Source organism: Leuresthes tenuis, unplaced genomic scaffold (assembly GCF_036924035.1).
Source record: "Leuresthes tenuis unplaced genomic scaffold, fLeuTen1.0.hap1 SCAF_1, whole genome shotgun sequence".
Classification (NCBI taxonomy): domain Eukaryota; kingdom Metazoa; phylum Chordata; class Actinopteri; order Atheriniformes; family Atherinopsidae; genus Leuresthes; species Leuresthes tenuis.
The window spans coordinates 15,704,267-15,723,096 of record NW_027325355.1 but is presented as its reverse complement, the minus strand read 5'-3'; the positions used below and the strand labels follow the sequence as shown (position 1 = coordinate 15,723,096).

Here is an 18,830-nt window from a genome sequence, read left to right as displayed (position 1 = left end):
TACAAAAAAAAACCAAGAACTACATCTCAGACTCTACAGGCCTCTGTTAGCATGTGAAAAGCTAAAGTTCATGACAGTACAATTAGAAAAGAATTAGAAAAGAAGTATGGCTTGTTTGGAAGGGTTACAGAAAGTCTCCTCTCTTGAAAAATAACATTCAGCACAGCTTAGGTAAGCAAAGTCTCATCTGCAGGTGGAACAATATTCTTTTTTTTCTTCTCACTGCCGAGATCAAAGTGGAGATATTTGCTCATAATGCACCGCACCATCTTTGATGGAAACCAAACACACCGTGTCAACACAGACGGCTCATACCAACTGTCAAGCACAGTGGGCTGATTATCTGGACTGTATTTGCAGCCACAGGACCTGAGCGTGACCATGAACTCATCCGTTTAACAAGGAATTCTAGAATCGAATGTGAGGCCATCTGTCCGACGGCTAAAGCTGAAAGTGGGTCATACAACAGGATAATGATCCTGAACGCAGCAGCGAATCTACAACAGAATGTCTGAAGAAGAAAAACATCAAAGTGTTGCAAAGAAACAGTCATGCCTCCACAACAAGGTGAGACTGATCCCATCTTACGGAAAACACTTACATCAAGTTATTGCTGCTTACGGTGGTTCTACAAGCCACCGAAACGGGGTGTACTTAAGTTTTTCACAACCGACTTCTACTATTTTGGCTCATTTATTGTTCAATGAAGTCTTGTTGTTCATCTGTTGTGCTTCTAATTCTAAGATTAGATGATTTTGTTGTTTATGTAAGAAAGTACAGAAAGCTGGAAAAAAGAAAGCCGATTAATTACATTTGAAAGGACCACTTTCGGATTTCAGAACTTCTCCAGAATATCACAAAGAATCCTCCAGCAAAGAGCTTAAGCTGAACAATGACCTTCCTGGATGGGTGAGGAATTTTATAGCATTGACTTTTTATGTAAAGTGAATGGAAATCCAATTGAAAAATGGACGAGTGTTTTGTTTTTTTCGAATGGGAAAAGCTGCACAAGAGCGATCAAACTCTGCAATAAATACAAATGGACATGAGGAATGGATGGCTCATAAAGGATCATAAATTCTTTATGTCGACAACAGTTTACTGTAACAAATAAAGGGGAGGGAGTGAGGATTTAACATATTGCATGTATGGATGTGAGGCTTACATGTGATGGAATTCATAAATGTTTCATGCAGGAACTCTTGTCAATAAACCTCTTGTCAAGGTTTATTGTATCATGAAAATCATACAAAATGACAATAACATGAAAGGCGAGATTTTTCTCTTTGCAGAATTTGCACTTCTTGGACATTTTTTTGTAAAAATCAACCTTGCTAAAGGCTGTGGAAGCAAGGAACATCTATTATTTCGCAACAGGTGAAGTTCAGATCACTGAAAGCCTGGTGAATGCATTGTGAAAGGCAATTTTCAGTTCATAGACACATCAAAGGTAATAAAAAAATTAGCTTTTTTTTTTTTTTATTGGAAAAAAAAAGTTCAAATATTTTTCAGGGGCAGCTTGATTGCCCTCAAAGAAAAAAATCCTTTTCATGTTCTTTTCTTTCTCTGCTCGGACTCTTTAAGTCGTGTGAATTCAGTTGAAAGTGAAAAAAGTGAATGCAATGAAGGAAAGAAAAGGAGGATCTGAAGGGTCAAACATTTCATTCGAGTTGGACATAAATTCAATGTGAGTCCTTTGAAAAAAAAAAAGAAAGCTTTGAATTCAAGACAGGCGCTTTGAATGTACAAGCTCAAACCATACGCCTGCAAAATCTTTGCCTGGAGCAAATTTGCATTCTGATCAAGAGAACGTCTTCGTATGTGGGAGGCACTGGCAAACATCCTGGTTTATGAACTGTCTGTCAGCTGCATGTGAGGCAATAGATAGTTGCTATAGAGGGACAGAGAAGCAGAGAGGAAAGAGGAGAGCGGTGGGGGGTACTGCATGGAAATGCAGTGAGATCATTCAGAGCCAGAGAGAGAAACAAAGGAGGGAAAAACAGACAGTACTGTTTGAATGTGTTGCTTCTGCTTGAGCGAGAACGAAGAAGAAGAAGAATCCGAGTGCAGAAGCTCTGCAGCCTCCAGGTCTCAGTATTATTAGCAGCAGTTTCTGCATTGGTCAGCCCGAAGCTGACAATCAGCCAGAGGAAGTCAGAGGAAACTTCAACACCGAGCTGCTCCCTTAGGATTTTACTGTTTTGCTCAGATTCAACGAAACTGGGAAGCAAAGATGAACCAAACTGCATCCGTCTCGCATCAAATCGAGTGTCAGCCCTCCAAAGATTCCAAGGTAGGATAGATCTGCTGTGGTGGTTGTTTCTCCGTGTTCATTGAATCTTAGTGAATGCTCTACACTTTCCACTTGTACTTCTTTTTTTCCCTTTGCAACACAGTAAGATGGCAAAGTCTTTGTGGTACACAATAGCTGCCAAGCTGTAAGTAGGCTGTCTGTGCTTTCACGCTCTCAAACAGTTAGGCTTTCATTCACAGCGCTCCATAATACATCTTCAAAAAGATACTGAGGATTTTGTCGCTAGGCTGTATGTGTGTCCAACAGCTAATACAAAAGAAAAAATATAAACAAGCAGCACTCTTTAAATCTCCATTTTCTTTTTGAATGAAATTATCTGCAAAGAATTGCCATTTAATTACGCTAATTTACCTAAATGCACTAAACGCACCCTGTGTCTTCCAGTTATGCCCTCAAGTCAATTCTATTCAAACCTTTTCAAAGCCTAATTTTCTAATTTTTTTCTCCGCCTTAATGAATTCAAATGCAGAAAAAACTTGTGGGAAGAAAGTTATTTGGATTTTATTAATGTAAAATTACATATCAGTCTGATTTTGCTTACCCTGTTATTTAATGTCTCCTTTCTTTTGATTTTCCACTGAGTGCACTCAACAGCCAGCAGTGTTGTTTTTTGACTCTTTTTTTTCCCCCGCAGCATTGATAATATCAATGAATGCAGACATGAGAACATTTTCATGTTGGTGCCATAAACTATATAAACAACATAGTCACAATGGAATCACCCACGGTTTTGAAGACTGGTTTTGATACCTGAAGTTATGCATTTTGCCATCATTGTGCCCTGCTGAACCTCACATTTTGTGTTTATGGTGGATCTTACATGCAAACTACAAATGCAGCAGCTTATCAATGATGACAGCTGCCCGAAAGCATATGCTGCTTCATCGTCTATTTGAGTCCAATTGGGTCCATAATTTGGTAAATGAACATCTTTTTCTACGGAATAAGACATAAAACATGTGATTAGGCCAATAAGCCCATAAAAAAAAAAAAATTGTCACAATTTCTGTACAACTCGAGGTCTTTTGAAACCATAAGAGCCCCCTACTGGTCATTCGATAGAATGCAGGTTCAAGAATCATTTTTCAACCAGAAGCCTTTGTTTATGTTTTTGGAAATTGCGATGAGGGTGACAAAAGTTGTCATAAAACAGTATCCCTTCACATCTTAATGTTTTTTTTTTCCATTTTCCTCAAAAACCTGTCTCATGCATAACAAGACCTTGTCGCAGATATGTGCTTTTCCAAAGATACATGAAAACACAACAGCAAACCCTCACTGGTGGATTGTGAGAGTTTGCTGTTGCCTTTTCCATGATGAATGGTGTCTTTCATCATCACAACAAGCATAAGCAGCAGGAAAGCCTAAACTTAAGAGATTCATTTGCTCAACTCTGACTGAGTACAGTTTACTCTCGAAATTGTGAAATGATCTCACATTGAGAGGATTTTCCGCACTATTGGTCGTAGAAAGCACAAACTTTGTACAAGTACAATAACTATTGTACATATGGAAACCTATTCATGTGGGTTAATGGACATGGAAAGCGCAACAGTCTTAATATCGGTGCATGTACATTTTCTGCAACAAAAGAAAAAACAAAGCATGGAGCCAATGCTAAAATTGTCAGCGCACCAAAAGGCTGTTATGCTTATGCTCCAATCCTTCATCAGATGCTTTATGTCTCTCTAGATGCCACTAGTCCGTACTGCATCCATGCTGTTTGCCGAAATGTTATTGGTCCACAAGGAACATCTTCTCACGCAAACAAGGAAGTGTAACATCCACAATATCTGGAGCCAAACTATGTGGAGGCTTGCAGATGAGGCTGATCTATACATTGAATTTTTGTCAGAATATGGGCTTAAACCTTCAACATGAGGTCATGGCACACAGCATGCACAGTTCGCATCACATTTTAGAGTGTTAGATGACCCACAGAAAGGATATGGCTCAAGGCTGACATGAAAATGACATGCAAAATACATATTTATAACATATGATGTGAGTTTAAACACTCTTGTGTAACACCAAACTGGTATGGAGGTATAAAACCTTGTGTAGTTTGCTCTATCTGACTGAAAATAAGTTTTTTGTTCACAAAATGTACATTTGCCTGAGAATCACTTTCAAAAATAAAACTACTTGTCCATTTGCTGCATGTATAGCCTGTTATTGCCTCATATCCTGTAACAATGTTGTCTGGTCAGTTTCACGGACATTAAAAGAAATTAAATCGAAATCTAAATTAGAAATATTGATTACTTTTACTCCTCTTTTCACAAATAAATGATTTGTGGAATCAGAGATACAAGTCAATGAGGCATTTCCACAAAACCATTTATTCCTTTCAGACAGAATTTTCTTGTCATGTTAGCTTTATTATTTAATCCTTGGATCCAACAGAAATTTTATAAAGCTGATTAAAGGACTAAATTATTCAAAGCTTCTGCAGTTTTAAATTGAAAAAAATAAAACTCAGCAGCAGTTTACATTTACATGTGAAACTATGTTGCTTCTACATAATAATCAATGTGGTGTCGGCCTAATATAGCTTTATTACAATGTTGTAATATATAACACACATACTGCTTTATTAAACTTTATGGAAAGAATTTTATTCATCCTGAGAAACTACAGAAAATTACAGCAAAGGAAATTTAACTATGGTGATTATTCAGAATCCAAAAACCCCCATCTGACAAAATAAAACTTCTTCCAGCTGGATCTTCTGTGATATTAAAGAATCAAAGTGCTGTAATGATTTATGTTGATATTATCCTGCAGAGACACAGTGACAGCAAAGGCTCCAGCACTGAAGTGCTTCATTATCGCTCGCAGTTTATGCAAAGCGGTTCTCAGCTGCGAGAAGATCTCTCAGACAGGGTAACCGACAGCCAGGCAAAGCCTAATCCTCCACAATCCTGCCTCTGCAGCCCCACAGCCGGACGGCACTAATCTGGCAGGAGGGGCTTCGATAAGAGCGAGAACTTATGCAAAGAAATGTGTCACATTTTCAAGTATTTCCTCAGATACATGTTGGTTCTGATATTGTCAGCTAGCAAAGTGTTGCTCACAACCAATTAATTTTTCAGGACAAGCTCCAGTCCACACTTGACAGAAAGGTCGTTTTTAAGAGCAACACAAGCTGAGACACGAGCACAGATGCTTCGTGGCTTTTCATTTGCATTATTTAACCTGTGTGATTAAGTCAAAGCCTAATAATCCACCTTTCATCACCAAGCTGCAGAGCTTCTCATGCCAACAGAAGTAATACAGATGTACAGTATTCGTGTGAATTTGAGCACTCTTGCTGACACTGTATGTTCACTAACAAATACGGGTTTTAAAAGGGGGATTGTGTGCTTGAGCAGCAACAAGTCAGACCGAAACCAAGCCAAAATCTTAAGTGAACCCTTGTGTAATCTGCAGCCTTTGAAACAGTTTATACATGTTTTATCTCAGATTAGAAAGGACAGTTTTGAATAAGATCATCACCCCTTTCTGGAAGCCACCACGAGCCAAAGATGTTGCGTTACTCAGTGGATTAAAAAGCCAGAACTTTGCTCCCACTGAAAGATTTTGAATGTCACAGAGAGCTTATGAGCACGGAATACGATGCACAACAGGGAGAAAGACTGCACTCTGACAACATCGATAGTACACATCTTTATCTTGTAGCAAATGGTTGTTTGCTGCTGTTTTAAGGTTTATAAAGATTGTATATTAGAAGTTCAAATGTGACACCAGACGTGGACGACTTACCTCATTGGCAGGAGATATCTGTTTGAAAGAGTTACGAGGCAGAGTTTTCACGAAGGCAAGCCAACTGCAGCGTCTGTGTCAGTCACAATAGCAGCACAAGGGAAGTTGCAAGTAATCTCAGTTGAAACCTATCAGGCAAAGGACGTACAATGGATGTCCGCATGACATTAATGACGTCTGCCACTGGTTCCCACTTCAATGCTATTTAACTATTGAGCCCATCCTTGTTACTTGCTCTTTGTGTGACATTGTGTATGAGTCGTAGATTGCATCCTATTTGCAAATCTTCTTCAGGTAGTACATAAAACAATGCATAATTATTTCCAACAGCATAAACTCAATTATTCATATTGTGCGTTTTTAACATTTTACCATGAGACCGGGTTGTTCTGAGTGTTTTATGGTAGCTCTTCTGCTCATTTTTGTAAGTTCACATTGTAACATCCAGTGAGATTTACAGTATCAGTGTAAGTAAAATATATTTATATAATATCTTTCATGAACAAGTATCACACAGTGTTTGAGAAAAAGATTAAACAAAAGCATGGATAAGCATTTCCATCTCTGCAAGACGACAGATTTTAGAAACATTCCTGAGTTGGTAAAAGCAGGAGCGAACTAAACTATTTACATGCTGATCCAGTCTCAAACCCAAGCTTGTAGAACCTGCCAGATAACGCAAAGATGATTTGACTTAAGATGACAGAAAATCAATATTCTCTTATCACCTCTGGGCTAAAAGCAGCAGGAGCTGAAGAAAGTTGTCAGCCATTCAATCTTTTATGGACTGTATGCAGCTCAGAAGGATGGATATTGTTGAAAGATCACCAGACTTAAATCAACAAATAATAATAAACACATCACCGAATATCATCTTTGTAACACTAATAGGATACACTCATCAATGTGCTTGTGATAAGACCTAATGGATTTCTGTATAGTGCGAACAGCACTGGGCCTGGAACAGAACCTTGGGGATCACATGTCCGAAAAAAAAAGTCTTAAAAGCATGTTATACTCCTCTAAGTTTAATTTCATACTCACTAAATTACTTCTTCATTTGAATCTTTATCTTTATTGTCAGCTCAGGGAAATTTTTTAAGTGGAGTTCAATGTAACCCCCCATTCCAAGAAAGTTGGGATGCTGTGTGACATCCAAATAAAAGCAGAATTAAATTAATATAAGGATAACCTCTACATTTGACCTTCTAAGAGACTCTGCCTCTCTCAGGTGCTCTTTTATGCCAGTCATGTTACTGACCTGTTGCCAAAGTACCCTAATTACTTGCAACATAATCTTGTAGCTGTCTCTCTAATGATACCAGTTACTTTTGCAGGATCTTTTTTGCCCTCAACTCAACCTTTTTTTTTTTTTTTTTTTTAGATCTGTTGCTTCAAAATGAGTATTTTTCAAGAAATAGCAAACTGTCGTACATTCAACACTTGATGGGCGTTTTTTTGTTCTATTGTGAAGTAAACTTTGGTTTATGAAATTTACAGATCTTTGCATTTTTACACAGCATCCAAACTGGAACTGTGAAACCTGGAATTGAAATTCATCAGAGGTGGTGTGAAGAGTGTTCAAATTGAGGCAGATCTTGAGTCTGATCATGCCCGAATGCAATTTATACGAAAAATTTAAGTAATATTGTTAATGTAATTGAACCATGTGACCAATATGTTGAAATATTTGTCTTTTATGAGGAAATCTTTATGTTAAAATTACTTTAAAGATGTGTTAAAATACAAAGCTGCAACATTTTCTCTAATTTCTATACCTTCCAATAAATAGCAGATGCAAAGATATCAATGACAGTTAATGAAATATTAACAGTAGCTTATTATATTCTTTAACTCTCCATCTCTTTCTCTCCTCATTTTCAGTTGCTGCCATGATCATGGTGGTTGTTGCTAAGTAACTTCAACATTTGTATCATATATATCTCAGTTAAATCCCATTTGCACAGGGTCAGAAGAGTGGGAGTGTTCATACACTGGAATTTGCTGTGAGTCACTTGTTGGAGCAACAAGCATTGCTTTAAACTAAAAAGGCATTGAAAGATTTCCTTCACGACAGCTTGCTGTCCTTTATTTTCCTGTTTGGACGTATTTCCAAATATCTTCAACAGTTTTTTTTTGTTTTTTTTTCAAAGCTTGACCTTGAGCTCACAGCCTGAATAAAGGCACCGAACAAGAAATAGGAAGGTACTCTGTTTGTATGAATTTACTAAAAGTGAGCCACTTATTGTACCTACTTAAATTTTGGCACCAGTGAAGCACTATCTGCCTACTCAATTACTGCATCTTTAATTTACCCAAGACTTGAACTTCTGCTGCAAGACAAATACAAAAAATAACTGACTTAACACAATAATTTGTCAAAATTAGATTTAAATCTCCCTTAGGGTACAAATTGAGATTTTTCCTTATATTTCTATACACTTATAGGAATTCTATATTCACTATTAAGGTATGTATATTTGGTGATAATTGCCGTCATGTCTTATTTTTTTCTTCACAAGTAGCTCAGCTTTGTGTTCTTAAAATAATGGTTCAAAATTCTGGGGTCAAGATATTTTGTTTGCTTTTCCACGATGTATGGTACACTAAAAACTCTGTTCGAACGTCACCAGGTGTCTATTTAGCACCACCTGGTGTCTAACAAACACAGATACAAGCCCCACCAGCTGATGAATAAACACCACCTGGTGTTTTGAAAGCCTTACTCAACACCTTGTGGAGTCTAACAATGATTGTCAGCCCCCAGCTGATGAATTTTAATGTTTTTCACCCAGCGAATAAATAACAGTGGCAGACCTTGCAAATCGAGAACTGATTTAGGCTTTGTAGGCATACATTATTTCCCTTTTGGCTTTCCACCGATGAGGTGCCCCCAAATTTCTAATTTGTTTAGTTATTTTACATGATATGACTAGTACCAACAATCTCACAACGTTTCATGAAAGCTATTGATTATACAGCTATTGACCAAGAGCTCATCTTCCAGCTCATCTTCCAGGAGAATACGTTGTTGGTGAAATGAAGAAAGCTGCATGTAGGCCAGTGACTATGCTATGGCTGTGTAATTTTTCTTTTTCAAACTGAAATTTCAGTATTAACTGAGATGATGGACTCTGCAGCTGAGAAAACAAAGAACAGCAGAAATGAAAGCCATAATAGCCTTGGCAAAAGGGTAAAAATGAGCTTTTCCACTGCTGAGTCACATTTCCAACAGTTCTAATCAAATTGGCGAAAGATTGCCGTGAAATATCTGAAAGAGTCATTTGGAAATCAAAGCCTATTTCTAAAAAGGACACAAACCTGGATTTGCTGTAAACAGCTTGATCCCACAGCAAAACCCAACACAGTCAGACAGAAAACTTTGTATTAATGGTGCTCAACACAAAAAGGGGCCTTTGTCAGGGGCCTTTTTTTGTGTTTAGCCAAAGATGTGAGAAGTTAAGACAATCCTGTTTTAGAGCAGCCAATGACGTTTTCCTAAACTGAACCAGATGTTTTCCAATTCACCTTTAATCCCGAATGTTAACCAAGTGCTTGACAAAATGCGGTAACACTCGGTAAATGCGGTAATTTTGGCATGGATTTATTTTCTTGGGGCACAAATATATATATAAGGAAAAAATAAGAAAAAGAAAACAAGTTCATAGTTTAAGTTTTTGTGTCTGTTTTGTGTTTTTCTGTGAGACCAGGTTGGTAGGTAGGTTGTTTTTTTTGTCCAGTGCAGAATGTAGAGACTTTCATTCCATCCTGAAACTGCTTTGCTTGATCTGTCCGATATTGGCAGCTGCAGCCAGTACTCGCGAGATGCTGTGTGGAAAAAATGAGCAATTTTTATTCCGTAGCATTGTATTTACCTTGAGGTGCAGTCGATGGTGATGAATAATCCAATTTTTGAATAATTTAGAAAAATCTAAACCACCCCTGCCTGTCACACATAAGGAAAAAGCAGAAAACCTTTAATATTCATGGAAATGAATAAAAAAAAATACATTTCTACCACTTACACCTCTGTGGAGATCCTGCTGCATGTGTAAATTCAAGATATGATGCAAAATCTCGCATGAGGCAGCAACTGCTCAAACTCCCAACCCTAAGACCTGTGAGAGTGCACAGATTACCATCTGACCAGGGTTCAGCTGCCTGTGAGGTGCCAAACAACCACCACAATCACTGAATATTAACATCAGCCCTGTGCCGCCACCGCCATCTGTTACCGTGGAGATGAACATGGAGTAAAAAAGCTTGTCAGCATGTGAGCGGAGGAGGGAGGTGACTAATGTAGTCTTAACTGTCATCATCATCATCATCATCATCATCATCATCATCATCATTATCATTTCCCCTGTGCTGGAGATGCTCAAAAACCTAATTATCAAGTTAGCCCGTGATGTGCTTTAACCTCGCCCACTCGCTCAGAAGAAACACCAAACAACAATAAAGTCCACGCATTTAACGCCTAATAAAGGCGAGAAGGAGCAGCTGCTTGACTAGATTCTCATTTCACATTTGTTGTTCGTGCGCGTCAGTATCAGAGCGGAGCCGCTATTTTGCACAGACCACACTTCAAACAAGTGCGAACCAGGTTGTGTGTGAGATGAAGCGTCACACCAAGTTCCCCACTAACTTCCTGACTGTGTGAAGCACAGTGTGATTTCAACACTGAAAGCCAAAGCTCAGTGGCGGAGAGACAATCTGCGAACAGCTCGCTGATGCTGACAAACACTTATTAGTTCTTTAATGCGCAGTTTTTCGGCAGTCCAAGATCAGCTTTTACAACCGATACCGTGAAAGTGTCTCTCCACCATTTTTATGTTCATCTATATCTTTCGTGGAACGGATTCATTTATTTTTTAAATTGTTTTTTTTTAATCGGCATAGTAATTCCAGCCCTATTGCAGTTAATGTTTTAATTGTATTAATCAATCGCTGAGATTTTGTGTAACATTGCCAAATAACAGTATACCTTCTGTAGTTTCATCATAGTTTCTTCTCTTGTGCATAACTTTTCTGCATTGGTTATGTGAAGTTAAATACATACATAAATAAATTGCCAACTGGATTGCAATCCTCTGTGCTTTACAAACATAATTAGAAACAACACAAACTGTTGGTGTAGATCCTCAGTCATCCAGGTTACGGCAATCCTAAAGGCTTGACTAAGGGCAGCTGGACTTCCTTTTGTTGATTCTTTTTATGATTACTTCCCATTACTCCCAATAACAGTAAGATATGGATACAACTGCTAATAAATCTCGATTAAACAGAAAACAGTTCACGCACGAGACAATAAAAAGGTGTTTCTTCTGATTTCGATCTTCTGCACGTCGCCTTTTATGAAGAAATAGTCAAATATTCACTGTGTTTGATCAGTTCACAGGAATGTTATGGGCCTTTTAAGTCACTTGTGTTTTATGTTTTTGTCTCAGTAGGCATGTGTGGAAAAAATTGACCTTTTAAATAACATTAATTCTTAAGTAAGTCACCTTTCTACTTGAAGTACGCTTTTACTAATGTTATCAGTACTACTGTGCCGTGATAAAGGAGTAGTGTTGCCTTGGACTGATTACCTTTTTGGATCAATAAGATCCGGATCAATGTACAGTCATTTTATAAACGTCATATAAATGTTGCACTGGAAGTGCTGTAGGGAGGATCCTCCTATATCTTTTGATAATTGTAAAACAACAAACATTAAGATGCATTAAATCTGCGGCTTCAAAATATCCTCAGTGACCTGAATCCACAAGCTATTGCAGGTGTGCACAGCTATGTTTTGCCAGCAGAGGGCAGTCTACGCTCGAGCATCGCCAACACTTTTGAGTCGATGTCTGTGATATAACAGGTTAGGAGACCCTGCAGGTGCACTTCAGTCAATTCAGAGACAAAGCAGAATGAAAAATAAATCTGACGGTAAAAGAACAAAAGCACAAAGAATGTAGATTGATTTCCCGCTCCACAAAGAAAAACAATTTTGTTTATTTGATCAAAAATACCAATGGACATACTGAAATTAAGCTTTGAATTTTAAACTGTCCACAGGCCCTCTACCTTTCTTTTTTTTTTTGCATTCACAATGCTCTTGTCCTTGTTACACTGGCTTGTGTTTACTTAGACGCGTTTTATTTTTGGGTCAGTGAGTCACAGTGGCTCACGTGGCGCCAAGTACCGCCTCAGGAATCATCTCAGGTTAGACTCTGAAATATAATTGCCCAGACGAAGGTCACTGCCACAGAGGCTGCAGCCCAGAGGCTCCACCGTGCTCACACGTCCCCGCACAATGATGGATTTCTTTTTACGCAGATAGCATAACAAACTACCTTATCTGGAGACAGGGCAGTGTATATAGAGATAATTTAAGGATAAGTCTGAGCAACCAAGGCTTCTGCCTTTCTCCAAAAGCTGGAGTTCAGTTATAGTGCATACAGTAGATATGAAAAGTGTACACACCCCTTTTAAAGATATAATAAATAATAAATCCCTTCACAAAACTTTTAATGTGACCTATTCCCTGTGCAATTCACATAAAAAACATAAGAAATGAAAAACGTACAGCTAGTTGCATAAGTGTGCACACCCCTAAATTAATACTTTGTTGAAGCACCTTTTGATTTAATCAGAGCATTCAGTCCTCCTGGGTACACACCTGCCATCAATTAAAGAGACTCTGATTAACCCCAAATAAAGTTCAGCTGTCCTAATAGGATTTTCCTGACATTTACTCAGTCGCCTGCTACAGCAAAAGCCATTATTTGCAGGAAGATTACAAAGCATCAAAGGGATCCAATTGTTGAAAGGTATCCGTCAGGATAGGGGTAGAATTTAAATTCCACAGGGCTGGATATACCATCAAAAAGTGGAGAAATGACTGGGCAACAGTGACTTTGCAAAGAACTGGACGTCCCCTCCAAAATTGATTAAAAGGCAAGATGACAACTGGTCAGGGAGGCTTGCCAAGAGAGCTGCAGCAACACTGAAGGAGCTGCATGAATTTCTGGCAAGTACTGGTTGTGTACAACATGTGACAACAATCTCCCGTATTCTCCATATGTCTGGAATACGGGGCAGGGTTACAAGACGGAAGCCTCTTCTGACAAAGAAAAACATCCAAGCCCGACTGCAAGTTGCTAAAGAAAAATACAGCAAGTCTCCAAAAAGCATGTGGGTTAAATGTGTTAAGGCCACAATTCCAAAAGACAACACGATACACCGTATCCACAGAGGCAAGGTGGTGGCAGTGTCATACTTTGGAGTTCCAGACTTTTCCTCAGGTGGAACTGGGGCTTTAGTAAATGTGGAGGGAATTATGAACCGTTCCAAATACCAGTCACTTTTGGCCCAAAACCTTCAGGCGTCTGCTAGAAAAGCTGAAGATGAAGAGGATTTTCACCTTTCAACACGACAATGAACCCATGCACACATTCAGATAAAAAAAAAGAAAAAAGGAATGGCTTCACCAGAAGAAAATGGCGCCGAAGTGGCTCACTTCATTTATAACCAACCCCAAGAAGTAGACGGAATATGAGTTGGAGATTATAAAATGCCAATCAACTGTTTAATTTTTAAACTACACAGAATTTTAAGCTAGTAAGTACCTGTTTTTACTGACCACGTACATTTTGTTGTGCAAAAGTTTTTGAAACTTGAACAATTTGAATGTGCAGAACTTGAAACAACTTAGTAAACCTGAGTATGCAGTAAACATTTTCATTTTAAGAGCACAGAATGATACGACAGCGACCTTTGAATAATTTACATCAGTTGTTCTTATGCTAGCTTTGTACCAACCAGAAACTTGGCATGTGTGGGGGCAAGTGCTTTGCTGAATTGCTGCATTGCAGCTGCATGTGTGCGTCTACACCACCAAACTCTCTGTTACGGTGCAGCAGCTTCCTGCAGAATCAATGTTAAACACAGCAATGTGTCTGGTAATGACCATCAGTGCAGTTTCTCGATATGATTCGAAAAGTGCAAACATTAAATTTGCCCTGCAGTAATTTGAGAGCAGTCACATCCTGCTAACAAAATTAACTGAAATTATTCATCCTCATCAATCACGATCATAACAGGTAAGGTTAGTGTATCATTGTGGATATTCGATCAATAGGGCTACAAAATAATGGCTTTATTTTTTTCTATTTTGTTGAAAGCTGCTTTCTTCACGAGCGAAAAAAAGACGATGCCAAAAAACCTGCCAAAAATCTATTATTTTATTCAGTGTTTTATCAAAATTTAGCATGAAAAAAGTAAACAAAAGATACTTTAAGGGACATTTAAGTTGTTAAGGTTGGAAAACTGGCATGATCTGACAAGTATTTCAGTTTTTGCTGAAATTATACCATTTTTAAATGACACAGAGAGAGGCTCCAGATCTCTGCAACTCACCTTGGTATTTTCAATGACAAGTAAACTACCAAACTAAGAGTAAAAGATGTGTAGTGTCTGATACTTACCAGCTGTGCAAAGGAGTGCAGGAAACATGGCGTCTCAAGACAGGAAATTCATACAAACGAACATAAAACATTTTGAGAAAAACACGCTTCCCATTAGTGCATCCAGGAGAGGCTCAGCAGATATGTCTATCTTATCTTCTGGCTATGTTGCCTGAGGACGGGGGCACGCATCACCTTCAGGGTCACCAAATAGGGAAAGGTTTTACCTTCCTTAAAGGAAGAAACACCCGCAGTGAGACAGAGATTGCGTGGACATTTAGGCTTTGAAGATCTCTCCAGACTTGATGCATGATCCTGTAATTCTGATACGGACCCGGTTGACAATAAAAGGTTTCTGTGTTCGACCAAGTCTGTGTCAGCAGAGTTCTTCCTCTACCATCTACACATAAGCTGTTTGAAAGCAACCATCCCCAATGCACAGCAGGAACAACATTGTTGCATCAAATTAATTACCTCTAATTTGTTGTCTCATAATAGTGGTCTAGAATATATGCACCGACATATATTTCCCCCACCCTCATCTCATATTGTTCACACTGACTCTAACGTATTTTTCTGTTTAATAATTCATTCAATCTTTTCTTTTTTAACCCAAAATTACACAATTTAAAATGAGTGGTTATACTGCGCGCTTTAAAAGGAAACGGATCACATGCAGCATCTGGCATATTCCATCTGAAGGAGGGGGGACAAAAACACCCAGGTGTGGATGTTAGATTATTCATCTTTTGCTTTTAGAGGGTTCTATATTTAGATTTTTTTTCAGTCCGTGTGCTCAATCGTCGCCGATGACGGTGATGAGCGATGAAATGATGGTAAATACCCAATAGCGGACAATGGAAATGAAGACTTTTGAAGAAGTTTTGTTCTGACTCTATCCAAGTTCAAACTTTTTGCGATATCTTCACATTCATCTTCCTTGTTTGTTTAATATTCCGTCTTTCCAACCAGCTGTTATTTGTGTATTCAAATGGTAACGGTAACAGCTCAATGGAAAATACACATGTGATGACTCTCTTAACTGTGAAAAGCAAATTGGTTCCATAAAAGTGAACCAATTATTTAACTTTTTGTGGAAATGGGGTTAATGTCACCAGATTTTCAAAATCCAATTTCGTTGTAATTTAATCATACAATTTGTAATGATACAAATTTTCTTTTTTACTTAGTCTACTTGTAGGACTGTCATGATCATCTGATTTCCTCTGATCGATTATTGTGGCCAAAACGTTCACACATGTGAAATGACTGATATATCAGAAGACTAGGGAATAGATTTATAAACACATATGAATGTGTGAAGCTATTAGATTAATTCTTTGTTTTGAGTTGTTTCCTTGTCTTTTTAGCAGTTGAATGACATGAAAGAAGGAACTTAACAATTGTACAGAAAACAATGTTTTTTAATATTGATCTGAGAACTGAGATCAAGTCACAATATTACAGTACCGTAGAATGAGTGTTAAAATAATGTTAGCATTTGATTTAATTGATTTTAATATCATGTCATCGCTGATATGTGACACCAAGTTTAGAGCAGAACCTTCCAGCATGAAAGGGAAAGCAGAACATTTTCTGAACTGCTTCCTGATGTCCAGAGTTTAAACAGTGAAAAACACAGCCTGCGTTGAATATAAAGTTTTAGGTCAAGATTGGCCTCGATGTCTTCTTCAAGAAAAAAATCTTAAAAGAAGGTTTGATTTCAAACACACCGCACACTGCAGACACACTTTAAAGGGGACATATTATGGGAAAAAAATCACTTTTCCCCTGTGCTTTAGATCATATATTCGGGTATGAAGTCAATAACAACTCCAAAAAACTGGAAAAAAATCCCACAACCCTAGTGGCTTGTTTTGGGTTAGTTTGAAAAAAAAAATCTCACTCAATGAGCCAGTCAGATTGTCATTGTAGACATTGTAGAAATTCACTCTGTTCCCTCTGATAAGCCCCAGTCTTTGAGCCCTGCCCACTCTCATACAACCTGCTAGACAGATGAAACCATCTTTACTTGGAAGAGGCGTCTACCCCCAACCTCTGAGGACAAAAGAGCCCAGTGGATAAACTATATTTGAGAGTAATGTTCCAGCAAGTTATTCAGAATATTTCTATGTGCAACAGTCACTTTTCATCTGGCATTGTTTACTGGCTTCTAGTGCTAACTTACAGTGCAACAACACTAAATTTCCCTCTCAGATCAACAGAGTAATTATACCTGGAGTGTGGAGTTTTTGGTATGACTGTTGCAGTTGCTCATTTCTGTCAGAATGAAATAACTTTCTTCCTTCCCCACGGCTGGCTCAAGTGTTATCGCGTTAAGGTGAAACCATGGCCTTTCTCAACCGCAACCCCTGGAAGGGAATAGAGGGGGTGGGTGGGGGTGAGTAGTTGCTCACTTGCCCTTTGGTGTCTGCCCCTCAAAACAACCTGACCTCAGAGCTGTTTCAGTAGGGTTGAGAGGACGGTCACTGTGCTTTAACCAACTCACCAAAACAACTGAAGGCTATCTGATATAATAGAATATCAAAAGACTACTTTAAAAAGTATAAAAAATATTAATAAAACAAACATAAAGATTAGTACTAAAACTGTTACTTTTATGATTAACACATCAGCATGGATGCTGCACTCTGCTTTTAATGTTATCATACTCATACAAAGCAATTTGTGTACAACTAATGACCTACATTAGCGCTGTTAGCATTCATCACGGAAAACAGCAGGTACCCTCAATTTTTTAAATACACTCTCCGTGTTTATCGCCAAAAATCAAACACTGGAAAATGAAAGCATCTCATGGTCGAGCCACTAAAACCAGATGCATGCTGTTTCTTAAAGTTGGCCCTTTCCTCATTAGTGGACGCCAGCTTAAGAAATCATATCAGAAAAGTTTTGCTCTCCTGCTGTGGTTCACATCTAAGCTGATGTTTTATTCCCTGTGTCTTGAATATCCATTGATTAAACGCATCTGTCTCAGCGCCTTTGGTCAAAATCTTCAAAATAACATTTTTATATGCTAGAAGTTCTATCTAAATAACGAGAAAACTGCAAAAAATATGCATGTATATCTGCAAATATTCAGTTAATTGGTACCAGCTGCCAGACACAGTTGGTCTAGAGTGGAACTGAATATAAAGCACAGGGAGAGATAAAGAAGGGCTGAGCAGCCCTGTAATGCCTCCAGTTAATATAAGCTTCTCCCTTAATCAGTAATGACCTCTACGATCCATGGCTTTTCTCCAGGTGGTAAAATGAGAGGTCAGAGGGAAAGAAAAGTGAGTGAGTGTGAAGAAGTCTGTCAGAAACTCTTTAAATACGTGTTTAAAACCGTTGGCTTAAATAAGGCCTGACAGTCTACGCTCACCTTGAATGAACTGTCCTCGAGTTTTAAATTTTGAAAAATAGAAATGATTATCGGCTTTTATACCAAGTTAGTGTGCTCTCAGCCTTCAGCCTAAAAAGGGTGGCATTTAGAAAGTGTGAACATGCTGCAACACACCCAGGCACAGTGGAAAGATCGCTGACCAAGTCCATTTAGAAGAGGTTAAGGCACAGGTCACATCAGATGCGAGCTAGTGGTGCCAAAAATGAAAAAGTGCTGGTGAGGATAGAATGTCAACATTCTTACGTGAGAAAAACGTTATAATGTGGTAAATATGTAAGGAAAGAGAGAAAGTTAACCATAATCCATACAAAAATCCATTCAGTGGAAGGGAGAGGTGGAAACTTTCCTTTTGTATATGGGTACATTAAATATTAATGACATTCCAGGTTGTGGTGGCTTGGTGAGGTTCAGTAATTCCCTTGACCCCTGCTCTGAAATGGTAGATTAAATGTATTTATACAACCGTTTGTGGTCAAGTTGACCAGTCAAAGTGCTTTTACACCTCAAGCCACATTCACCCATTCCAGCTGATCACTCACCGGAAGCTGCTGCCAGGTTTACAGGATGTAAGCAGAAGCTCTAATAGACGATAAACGTGGGGTGAAAAGAAAAGGCCGGAATCTTGTTGATCTTAACATCGCGACAGAAAAAGGGACAGCGGCGGTTTTGTATGTGAGGCCGAGCACGGCGCAAGAAATTAACGATACAAAACATCAAAACTAAGCTTACAAATCCTACATATTGCAAATTGCATACATGTAGCTTTAATTTCTGAGATCGTGCACAACCGACGCACCAAACAAACGCAGGATACGTGTGGCAGCCATAATAAACACATGGATGTGTTGTTAACAGCAACTGTGTTTTGAGCTTTAGTCTATACAATGTTACATGC

General features: G+C 38.4%; 1 protein-coding gene across 1 annotated transcript in view; it reads left to right on the top strand.

Moving 5' to 3' along the window:
* Window positions 1–1,888: 1,888 nt before the first annotated feature.
* LOC140299862 (inactive dipeptidyl peptidase 10-like) overlaps window positions 1,889–18,830 on the top strand; it is a 90,334-nt gene continuing 73,392 nt past the window's right edge. Inside the window, exon 1 of the mRNA XM_072379756.1 lies at window positions 1,889–2,293. Coding sequence (XP_072235857.1) covers window positions 2,234–2,293 — 60 coding nt within the window. The 5' untranslated portion in view covers window positions 1,889–2,233. The remainder of the gene's footprint in view (window positions 2,294–18,830) is intronic.